Source organism: Perna viridis, chromosome 15, assembly GCF_037379345.1.
Source record: "Perna viridis isolate PV_CMFRI_1.1 ecotype Kerala chromosome 15, ASM3737934v1, whole genome shotgun sequence".
In the NCBI taxonomy this organism is placed as follows: domain Eukaryota; kingdom Metazoa; phylum Mollusca; class Bivalvia; order Mytilida; family Mytilidae; genus Perna; species Perna viridis.
The window spans coordinates 19,746,414-19,758,845 of record NC_142459.1 but is presented as its reverse complement, the minus strand read 5'-3'; the positions used below and the strand labels follow the sequence as shown (position 1 = coordinate 19,758,845).

General features: G+C 33.8%; 1 protein-coding gene across 1 annotated transcript; it reads left to right on the top strand.

The window, feature by feature from the left end:
* The first annotated feature begins 593 nt into the window (after positions 1-593).
* Positions 594-12,044, top strand: LOC148597377 (uncharacterized). Its single transcript, XM_088563854.1, has 5 exons — positions 594-790; positions 2,688-2,775; positions 4,858-5,175; positions 10,658-10,721; positions 11,316-12,044. The coding sequence occupies exons 2-5, from the start codon at positions 2,709-2,711 to the stop codon at positions 11,407-11,409; spliced, it is 543 nt and encodes a 180-aa protein (XP_088419980.1). The 5' UTR covers positions 594-790; positions 2,688-2,708; the 3' UTR covers positions 11,410-12,044.
* Positions 12,045-12,432: the final 388 nt, after the last annotated feature.

Here is a 12,432-nt window from a genome sequence, read left to right as displayed (position 1 = left end):
CTTAATGTGTTTCATTTGTCAATATTAAAACCATACCATACCAGTGTCTCTGACACAAAATTATTTCAGTATAAATTTTGATAAAAATAATTTATGTTTAGAAATCGTATTAGCCCGAACATTTACAATCAATAAAAAATGTACTTCCGGTTAATGAACTGCGACACCTGTAATAATTAAAAATTACTCTAAAACAATCTTGTTTAAAAATTATTTTAATTGCTGTCATATGATATGTACGTTGCTTGCGTACATATCAACAGTACCCATTGCCCCATTGCCCCATCCCCCATTTCCCCACCCCCATTGCTACATACCCAATAAAATGGGTAGTTAATCCCATACAGGTACTGTATAATATAGAAATAGGAGATTTACTACAATAACCATTGAGACAGTCATCCACCTCAAATCACACAAAGAACAATTAAACTTCTACAGGTAACCACATGGTCTTCAATGGGTGGTTTTAATTAACTTCACGATGTCATTCTTTTTAGATTTAATTATGAACAATCTTTTGTTTAAATATTTTAAACATCTTAATGAAATAATGAATAAATCAAATTTTAAATTATTGTTGAGTGAACTTCAGAAAAAATTAAAACAAGTTTTTGTTCAAAGTTTAAGATATATTCGATAGTTTATAACTACAATATTTTTTCTTGCTTGCCTGTTATGGAATATTTACGAATCTGTCCGTCCGTTTCTATATTGGTTTATGTATTTTAAAGTATTGAGTGGACTTCATTAGAATTTAACACGTGTATGGTTTGGTTAAGCGCTAAAGGTATGTCAATCTTTATTAGACTGTAAATAACTTAATTAGTTGTTTCCTTGAAACAGGTCTGTTTGTGAATGTATAAGAATTCTGTCCGTTTGTCTGTCTCCCTTCGTCTATCCCTACTTTGAAATGGCAGTAATTACAATTCATCAGTTTCTTGTGGCAAATGATGGATTGACCGATATGTGTTTAGCGCCCAAACAGCAATATTTTAGCTATATCCAATCGATGAACATAAAATAAATGATAAAAGAACATGAATTGATGATGACATGAAAAATGGTATTGGACACAATGATAATAGGGTCGACAAATAATAACTAAGGTAGAAATTTCCATAAACGCAAACTGTCAATCATTTGCCATTTATTTTTTCACATTTTGATAAGCTATATTTAAGCCCTTAAGTACATGTATCTGAATATATAACATCACTCAAGGATGCTTTGCCTATTTGAAAAGACCATTATTTGATCTCTGCATCATTGGATTTGCTCAGATATTTGTCAATAGAATCTTAGAAAAATGAGATTTTTGACAGAGTTATCTGCCCTTGAAATGTTCATTTTCTTTGCATTTCAATGAAATTGTAACTCAATGGGCCGACATGATATGAAATATCTTGTCTGTTTTCATTGCTTCTAATGGTGCAAGTAGTCCAATTCCACTATCAAAATGATGGTTTTTTATACCATGTATCACCCACCTACTGCCTAATTCTTACAGGGACTGACACTTATCGTAAATTGAGTAATTGGATTTCGTATGAGATTGTTTTTCCCGCGCTTTTCGCAACCCGTACACACAAATTTCCGGTACGTAACTTTTTAACGCTTTCATATGATTTCACTAAACTTAAACATTTAAAAGAATAGGCCTGCAGCAGCGCTAAGCTTGTCGTAAAAGGCGACTAAATAGTGCTCAGAAACCTAGCCGGGGGCTAGGCGCTCTGCCCACAGTGCAACTGGGATGTGTGCCCCAGCTGGTGGAATGGGGTACCCCTGGCGTGTTACATGCTGGGGTTGTCAGGCTATAATACGGAAAACCTGACCGCAAACCATAGTGGTGCACCGTGTTGGGAAAGATGCCACGTTCCTCGCACGTTAAAGAACTCTGCTGTGGTATTCGATAGGAGTAGGAACCTTTGCGCTCCGCCACAGGAGGCTAAATTGCCCGACCTTACCCACCCCCCTTTTTCTAGTGGCAATCAAAATTTGTCGACCCTATTGTCCTTGTGACCCATCCTTTTTTTTTATCATTTCATTTTCATTTTATCATCCATTTCATGTTCATCGTCTGAATATAGCTGAAATATTGCTGCTCGGACGTTAAACCCCAACAAACAAACAAACAAACATAAACATTTAAAGGCATATAAGGTAAGGAAGACATTTACTGAATTTGAGATCAATAGGATAAAGGTCAATGTCACACAGACTTAACAAAACATGATTTTGGGGGCGAAAATTGGTTCCGAAAAAAAAGGAAGGTGGCGTAAAACATCCCAATTTACAGTCTGTATTTATGTGTTTACGACAAATCACGCTTAGAAACGTATTATTTGTGTCCATGCACATACAAATGGTCAAATGTATAAGAATTCGGTCTTTCAACAATAACAATTTACCTTATATAAGGTAAAATATTTTTGAAGATCGAATTTTTATACAGTTGATCATTTGAATTTGTTTTGGTGCAACTAAATGTTTTTGGTGACCAATGAGAAGTTCATGGGCTTTAGATTGTGTACAGAAAACATCGGGTCACGATTTTTCCTTACTTACACATTGTTTTTATCCCATTACTTTATAATGTGATATATGACATTTATCTGATAGGTTTATACTTTCAATTATTTTATACTTGTAAAGGATTTTGTAATCGATAATTGATTATTTGACAGAAGAAACAGGCGCCAGACACGATGAAAAATCAGCGGCTACTGATGACAGTATATTGTCTAGTTTTTCTACCATTCCACGACAGTAGAGGTAATAATATATGAGGTTATGACATCACACCTCGTCTATTTCAACAAAATCGAAAACTTATGTAGAAAAACGGAAATACGACAGATAGCTTGAGTAATTCACCGCGTCAAGAACTAAGAAATTTAGAGTAGATTGGTAAATATCTGATTTGGGCGCACTAATAATTTATTTTTGCTTTGTCCTAGTCAAATTATTTTGGTTTGCGCTTTGGATTTTTTTTTACCAACAATGCAGTTGATTCAGAAAAGATTGATTGGTTGAAGCTTTTCGGGATATCATACGTCATTTACATAAACCATAAATTTTGCATTGAAAGAGATTCTTTTACACCTGCGGAATGATTCAACCCAACGATTGCCTATAAACTTAAATAGATTTAAATGCAGAATGATCAAACGTCATTCAATGAAATCATGTAACTAGATTTTTTTCTAACAAAAGTAAATACCCCTGGTAAAACAATTTATGAAAAAGGATCGATGCCGTATGTCGTCCCTTTCCATGTAGGAAGCACATTTTAAAACTGAAAAATAAATGTTGTGGATATTATATGTTAAGAATTACAAACATATGTACACCATAATACTTCAACTAGAGTTTTTTTAAAGAAACGTACATACCACTGGTAAAACAATTTATGAAAAGGATCGATGCCGTATGTCGTCCCTTCCCATGTAGAAAGCACATTTTAAAACTGAAAAATATATGTTGTGGATATTATATGTTAAGAATTACAAACATATGTACACCTTAATACTTCAACTAGAGTTTATACATTCGAACGGGTTTTCGTACCTATTTAATAAACTAATAATTTTGCGAAGTTCACATTGTTTAAGTGATAGTTCGGTGATATTTCGTTCGATACATACATATTTTATATATCTACTATGTGTCAATCGCATGAGTGTGCATGATTTTCGTATGTGATAATCAAGTGTGTGCGTGGTTCCCATATGTAAGCATATGCAGATCATGTGTGTGCGTTATTCTCGTAAGTAAATACAAGAAGATCATGTGTGTGCGTGGTTCTCGTATGCAAATATGTGATGATCATGTGTGTGCGTGGTTCTCATATGTAAATATGTCATGATCATTCGTGTGCGTGGTTCTCATATGTGAATATATGATGAGCATGTGCAAGCAAATACATGTTTATAATAATGTACGATCCACACAAATCCATGTGTAAACATCACTTACCGAAACACTCACTTGTGAAAACAAAACATTAGCACGATAACTGACATTGTCTACTACGAATCAGCGCTTTCATGATAGATATAGCTTTTTACGGCCACTTCATCTCAATTCAATGCTAAGTTTTAACATTTGTCAGATGAAGATAACGACAAAACACTTAATCAAACATATGAAATGACACCAGCTGATGCTAACTTGTATTCTATAGAAGCAATTGTCACCAACAGATTATGCCACGTCTGTCCAATCTAATTAGCATATGCTTGTTTTCGGGTATTATTATTGTTTGTTCACCTTTTGCGACCTTATCGATGACATGTAAATTCCATGTACAAATCGTAAACATTATCATTTCGAAGTTATCACTACAGAAGTTGTATGACCGTCATCATGAACGCGTGAATCGTTACGGTGTATCCGTCTGCGCCATGAAAACTGATTTGTTTAACGTGTCATAGTTTTCCTTTCCTAATTCGTCAATAAGATAGAGCCATTTAGAGGCTTACGACGGTATCATCTGCTTTATTACATTTATTTTCGGCATTCTATATTCAACAGAACAGTTTCGAAAGAAAATGGTTATCAGTAGCCCGCAAATACCTTGAATATTGAAATTGACAACCATGTCATGTTGTCGGTGGAATGCCGCCATTTGCGATGTAGATTTCAGTTGACGATTTCACTGAATGAGAGTATACAAAAATATATTATTGTATTAATATATTTTGAATAGTTAGGGATAGAAATTATTTGGATTAAACACTGTTTTTTTTCCAGAAAATATGGATTTTCATTTGTTTTGTGAGTGAAATGTCTGATAAAATAAACAGTGCTTAGTCCTATAACGAAATACATCAGTACGTTATTTTAAAATTTCAGGCATTCTCGATTGGTATATAAAAAGTAAAATTGCTAATTATGGTGATAGCCTTAAATTGGTGTGTCCAGGTGCCAAGTGTTGCAACGGAAGTTCATATTGGATCATTTGGTCGGACAATTTGAAACATATAAAAAAGATAATATACACTACAAGTAATTCAACCGGCAGACATAAGTATAACGGAGGAATTTCAAAAACAGGTTACGAACTTGTTATAAAAAACCTCCATAGCTCAGATGTCAATACACCAATGTCCTGTTCTGACGGAAAGAGGATTGGAATCAAGAAAACATTACGTTTTACTGATATTTTTAAAAGTGAGTTAAGAATCAATACTTACAGATTTGCGAATGACATTTAACCGTCATTTAACAGCATGCTCATTTCCAGTCCTTTTCATCATAATGAATTATTTTCACTGTAGTAAAAGGAACATTGCATCGGTCTTTTCTTTAATTCATTACATAACTAGATAATATGTTTTTTTTTTAATTATTTCATATTTAAACTGTATTTAATTACATTTACATAATGTATATGTAAATATATACTGTTTTAACCAATTATCAATTTTCCATATTGATAATATCAAATTACATTTTACCAAGGAATAAGAACATAGAAGTTCCAATAATTATACTCACTCGACAGTAAGATAATTTTAAAGTTCTAGTTAACTAGACGACAATTATGACGTTATCTAAACACTTATATTTTAAAATTGTAAAAACTAGTAATATTCGTATAAGGCTTCAAAGGAAGAAATGTTACACGCACATTCTAAAGAAGCATTTTGTTTCTGAATAACAAACGTGATCATTACAAATTTATATTATTTTGTACTTCTAACGGGCAGTCTGTTTGGTTCATTCATTCAATCAGAACACCATAATGTGCAAGACTGCCGATTACTGTAAAATGTTGGATGTAAGAATCAAACACAATACTACTACAATATTGCAAATTTCGCAAAGGGCAATTTAAAAAAACTTTATTGTTTTATGAACTTCCTTACTTTCTTATCTGTATTATATATATACATTTATATCGTTTTTTTTTCTTCTTTTCGTTGATTGATTGATTGTTGGGATTTAACGCCCGAGCAGCAATATTTCAGCTATATTCAGGCAATGAAATTGAAATGGGTGATAAAATGAACACGAAGTGATGATGAAATGAAATATGGGATGGGAGACAAGGATAATGGGGTCGACAAAGTTTGGGTGTCAAAAGAGTAGGCCTGCAGCAGCGCTAAGTTTGTCGTAAAGGGGACTAAATAGTGCTCAGAATCTTAACCGGAGACTAGGGCGCTCTGCCCACAGAGCAATTAGGGTGTGTGCCCCAGGTGGCGGAATGGGAGAACCCTGGCATGTTTTATGTTGTGGTCGTCAGGCCATAATACGGAAAACCTGACCGCAAACCATAGTGATGCAACGTGTTGGGAAAGATGGCACGTTTCTTGCACGTTAAAAAACCCTTCTGTGGTATTTTCCCGGGCTAGGAACCATAGAGCTCTGTTATACCCGTTGTTGTAAACTTTTAGTCTTCAGTCAAACACGTTGGTGGACACTTGTAGTCTTCAGTCATACACGTTTTTGGACACTTGTAGTCGTCAGTCATACATGTTATTTTAAACTTGTAGTCTTCAGTCATACACGTTGTTGTGAACTTGTAGACTTATACACGTTGTTGTGAACGAACTTGTAGACCTCAGTCATACATGTTATTCTAAACTTTTAGTCCTCAGTCATATACGTTATTGTAAACCTGTATTACATGACTATCACCTTGTCAATTAATCTGTTACAATTTCCTTTGACAAATTTCTTATCTTATATTGATAATATTATATGAAATATTAATTAACTAGAATCGTAAACGTGACATGCTTAGCTGCTATCCATGTAGATTGAGATTTTGTTTTAATAAACCAAAGTAAATGGACACTTTCTCAATTAAGAAAGACGTGTATCACATTTACAATAACAGGTAGATATTAACAATGATAACAATCTATGAGAATGAAGGAGTGAATGCATTGTTATGTCGCGTCTTTGAACACATTCATTATATGTTCAAAACAATTTCAGTTTAACTAATAATCATAGGGAATATGTGGAAGTCATTCAGACATCTTTTGTGAAAAATAATGATCGAAGACAGCGATTTTACCTTTCATCTGTTTTTATCGTATTCTTGCCATTCAATAATATATTATTTTCTGTTCTTTATTTTATGAAAAATTCATGTTATTTTCCAAAAGACTTGTGCAATTATCACGTGCAATAATTGCAACAAAAATATCCCTTCATATTTCAATCTATTGCAAATACAGGTTTTTCTACCAAATGTTATTAATATTAAGGTTTGTTTTGTCAACTTTCCTTCTTATTTTTTCTGTTTTGACTATTGTCTATATTTTGGTATTTTGTTTTAACATTTTATTTATTATCAATTTCTTTTGATGAAGTAAAACACGTCTTTTGTGACCCAGTGCATCTGTTCCCTTGTTAACGTGTTTTGTCTGTGTTTTATCAGATTTAAATCTATGGTTTTGAGTTAAACAATTAACGTTGGAACTAACGTTTCCTTCGATTTGGTCTTCTCGATTTCACACTTGGTTACATGTAATAATATAAAACACAATTTAGTTATAATATGAAATTCATTCCTTTTTTTCGCGGGATGTTTCCTAGATGTATTTTTAAGTTCTTATTAGCAAGCACCTCATCCGCCGACCATGGTATTGTTATAAACAAAACAAGCATTAAAATACCTGTGACATTGATTTCAAAGACTGATTACCATACAACAGAAGTAAATAATATTCTCCGTCTTAAATATTTTAAAAGTTTTGTAGCATTGGGGCCTGGTCATGACTTCAAACGCAAACCGATGCACAAAGACAGTATCAAATGCACGCTTGTGGTACATTTTTAAAACTTCTTTTCAGGGAATTGAATTTTAGATATAATATATGTAAGACTTAACAGCATTTAACTACACAGCTTAGGGTAAAAAATAATAGCCTTAACTATAAATAGGGTAAACAGGTCTTTGTTAAAAAAAGTAATCATTTCCTGATGCTGACGTTTCTTTTGAAATTGGTCCTGAAAGTAGGTTTGCTTTTTATTACCCAGAACAAATAGTACCACTAATTCTATTACCGGTTTATTAAATGCGTCGGCCTAATGGAGACGAAAGTTTCGATTCCCCTTATATTGGAAAATTTATTTGATTTATGGATCATGTGGTAAAATACTCCCTAACCCAAAAATTAAAAAAAAATCAATTAGCTGGTGCCAATGATAAAATATTTAATACAAACACTAGTATGCCATATATTTACTGTAACGGCCAAAATGCACTTAACATACAATCGTTCAGTATAATTCAGTTATTCAGTGAAAATTCAGTGCGTTTTGCGCGGGTCGTGTCCAGTGTATTAAGTATACCGTTCAGTGTGTTCAGTAGTCCGCTTCAAAGTAAATTCAGTATGTTCAGTAGCTGTTCAGTAATGTTCAGTGATTGAGGTTAGTGCGAAACAAGAGCATGCTCAGTGTGATTCAGTATAAGAAAATAATAGCCTTGTTATCTCCCTTTGACCTCCAATTAAATAATACATAATGTACATGCATGCGAAGTTACATATGCTAGCTACATAAACAACTTGTTTGTTAATATTTTGTTTTTGTGCTTGTCTGTTTTCGTTTTTTTCTTTTTATTTTATTCTATTTTTTTTCTTTTTTGTTTTTGTTTTTGTTTTTTTTCTGTTTCTTTTTTGTTTTTTTTGTAGCATTAATTTTATCTATTTTTGTTTTTGTTTAATTGTAATTTAATTGTTATGCCTTATAGTTTTTAAAATATTCCATGTGCAGTCATTTAAGACATAAGTAATTTATGTTAATTACAATATCATGGTTTCGATTTTGAAAAAAAATGTCGACTTATTTCAAACGTTAACTAGACGTATTAAAACGTAACTGTACATGTCCATGTACTTTTTCGAAATGTCCGGATTGAATTATTTAATGTCAATTTATTTTGCATTATGAATTTATGGCGTCACATCGATTTTGTTTTGTCGATTTTGTCGAACATGTGACTACCGAACCGTGCAAAGATAAAAGAAGCCGCCCACTCTACCAATAATAAAGCCTTACAGGTCTTTTTAAAAATAGCACCAGATCTGTAATACAAAGGTTACAATATCATTAACATTAAAAAACAACACAATATGTCTAGGCATTTTCAAGTCTGAACACGTTTAACACTACTGAATCGATGTAGAATGAAGTTACTGAATTTACTGAAATTGCTCTTGACAATCCTTAACGACATATACTGAATTTCCACTGAAAAGGCCCTGAGTTTTGTTTGTTTGTTGGGGTTCAACGTCCGAGCAGCAATATTTCAGCTATATTCAGACGATGAACATGAAATGATGATGAAATGAAAAAGGGATGAGACACAAGGACAATGGGGTCGACAAATTTTTATTGCCACTGAAAATAGGGAGAGGTGGGTAGGGTCGGGCAATTTAGCCTCCTGTGGCGAAGCTCTATGGTTCCTACTCCGGGAGAATACCACAGTAGGATTTTTTAACGTGCGAGAAACGTGGCATCTTTCCAAACACGGTCCACCACTATGGTTTGCGGTCAGGTTTTCCGTATTACAGCCAGACAACCCCAGCATGTAACACGCCAAGGGTACCCCATTCCACCACATGGGACACACATCCCAGTTGCTCTGTGAACAGAGCGCCCTAGCCCCCGGTTATTGTTCTGAGCACTATTTAGTCGCCTTTTACGACAAGCTTAGCGCTGCTGCAGGCCTATTCTTTTAACACCCGGACCTGCACGGGGCGAAAAGGCACTGAGACCCTTAAAACTACTGACATTAAATTTTTCAAGAGTTTTCAGTAGATGTTAAGTAGGAAATGGCCGATTCAATAAAAAATTCGGCTACTAGTGAAATGACAAGAAAAAGTTACAATACAATGGTATTTAATAGGAATGCATGGCTAGAGCTTCCATAGGTGATATTCTTAGGTCTTTGCAAGAGACAGGTATTACAAGGATTCGGAAACAGTATGTTTTTAAGACCCATGCATTTATCATTTAATATGGAAAGAGTAACAAGGCAACAAAGGCTCTAGAGGAAATATAAAAAACACAGGGAAAAAGACCAGACATGGAAAAAAGCAAATTATGGTTATGGCTACCTGTATACATGTCACTCAACAATATAAGAACACATAATAAAAACGAAAAAGCAACAACTAATGCCGTATACTGAATGATTAACCGGAATTTTAAAGTAGGAACACCTGGAACCAACATGTTTTATGGTTTGCGAGAGTCGCCAATTTTGTGGCTATGTGAATGATTTATTGATTGGTGTTGAAAGCCCAAGCAGCAATACTTCAGCTTTAGCCGGGCGAGGAGCGTTTGTGCGTTTTGTTTGTTGGGGTTTAACGTCCGAGCAGCAGTATTTCAGCTTTATTCAGACGATGAACGTAAAAATGAAAGACAAAATGAATATGAAATAATAACGATATGAATAATGGGATTGGGCACTTGGATAATAGGGTCGACAAATTTCTACTGCCATTAGAAATAGGTGGGTAGGGTAATTCTTTTGACACCCGGATCTGCAAGGGGCTATACTATAAACAACCTGGTAAAAAATAATAACAAAACATGAATTCATAGTACATCTGGTAAGCGTCAAAAGAAAAAAAATGATACACCAATAAGTTATCGAGTATCGTTCGATGACCTGTTTTATCTTTCACAGATAAAGATGACAATAGACAAAGAAGGAAAGAAGACCTGAGCAGGTCAACTTTAACTGATTCAATGTATGTACACTTAATTGTTTGTTATTGTATATTAATGACACGATGAGAAATTATTATTGTTCGTGGGGTACCTATTTCCGTGTATTTCGTGGGTTTGGTAAACCACTTGGGGCACACATCCCAGTTGCTCTGTGGGCAGAGCGCCCTAGTCCCCGGCTAGGGTTCTGAGCACTATTTAGTCGCCTTTTACGACAAGCTTAGCGCTGCTGCAGGCCTATTCTTATAACACCCGGATCTGCACGGGGCCTGGAATTTCGTGCACTGATCTTCAACAAATGAACAAATCATATATTAATGTCTTGAATATTAAATCGAACTGATACAATCAAATATTTTTATGGCTTCCATTTATTTATTTATATATATTTACTTTTTTTACTCGAACTTTTGTGTTATATTCTGTCGAGTTTGAAAACATTTCTTTCTTTGTGGATTGAAAAAAAAATCAGTACATGAATATACAATGCTAAGGTTAATACACTTGATCGTAGTGTACAGGTCCATGCTCACTATTTTAGCGGAGTCCAGTTTTCACATTAACGTTAGCTTTTCCAATACACTTGATCATAAAGCATATTCCTGATTATATTTCAGATTTGGAGTAGTATGTGCCAGCGTAGTAGTTATCACATTTCTATATCTTATCATTAGAACATGGAGGAAACGAATGCAAAGTCAGTCTACGTAGTAGTCGCAATGTTGCTGCACATCATCACGTCTCTGGCATTTCTGAATTTATTGCATTGCTCAACCTTGAAGTCTGTGTTAACGTTGAACTAAATCATCTTCTAGTCCATTGAATATACTTATAATTCCAATATAATTTACAAATACTGTTATCGTGCATTATGATTGTTTGTTCACCTTTTATGATCTAAGCGATGACAGTTTATACACAGGCGAAAATTCCGCTTACAATTCGTGAACCAGCATGGCAACCATTGCTACGATATAAGATACAGCCTATCAAATACCTGGTTTATTCCATTCATTTCAAACATCATATAATCAAAAGAACGATTTTGCATGAAAATGATTATCTGTAGCTCTTATATTTATACTATATTGAGATATTAGTTATATTCCTTATTATTTCATATTTTGACAATAACAATGATAAATTTATATAAATTTATTCAAATACACACGACTTTTTCAGATTGGATTATTTCATTGGTAAAAATAGTAAGGTAAAAAGGGGCGTGATTTCAAGTTCTTTACCTTGTTTATTGGTCAGGTGATAGGAATATTTTGTATCCAAGATATTTTTTTTTTGAAATTGTCATATTAAATTACTAAGTAATAAAACTAGATGAAGACATATATTATCAGAAGTTTCATTTATGTGAAAAAAAACTGAAAAGTGCGTGCTCAGATAGAAACTCCATTACTGTGAAAACCCGTAAAAGTTCATTTTATATGTATAAAATTAATCAGGTGAATGATGCAAAACTGAGCAAACCGATTGGTATAGAGTTCTAAGTTTCGTCGACTGCCCTGAATTTACAAATGTACATGAGACAGTGTTGATGCAGTAAATACTACACTCTTATCAACAGAAACCTCATCTGTGATGATAAGAGTACGTTTCAAATCTAATAAGTTTCGGATTACATTCTTTGGATTACCGCTATAACCTTGGTTCCCTTGATTACTTATTAATAATAATGATTTGAATTGTCAATTATTACATTGGTTAAAGATCTTATGA

Excerpts from the sequence above, each read along its gene's own strand:
- LOC148597377 (XM_088563854.1), top strand. The coding sequence starts at position 2,709 with ATGAAAAATCAGCGGCTACTGATGACAGTATATTGTCTAGTTTTTCTA. Across the intron at positions 5,176-10,657 it reads TTTTACTGATATTTTTAAAA|ATAAAGATGACAATAGACAA; the intron begins GTGAGTTAAGAA and ends TATCTTTCACAG. Across the intron at positions 10,722-11,315 it reads TCAACTTTAACTGATTCAAT|ATTTGGAGTAGTATGTGCCA; the intron begins GTATGTACACTT and ends ATTATATTTCAG.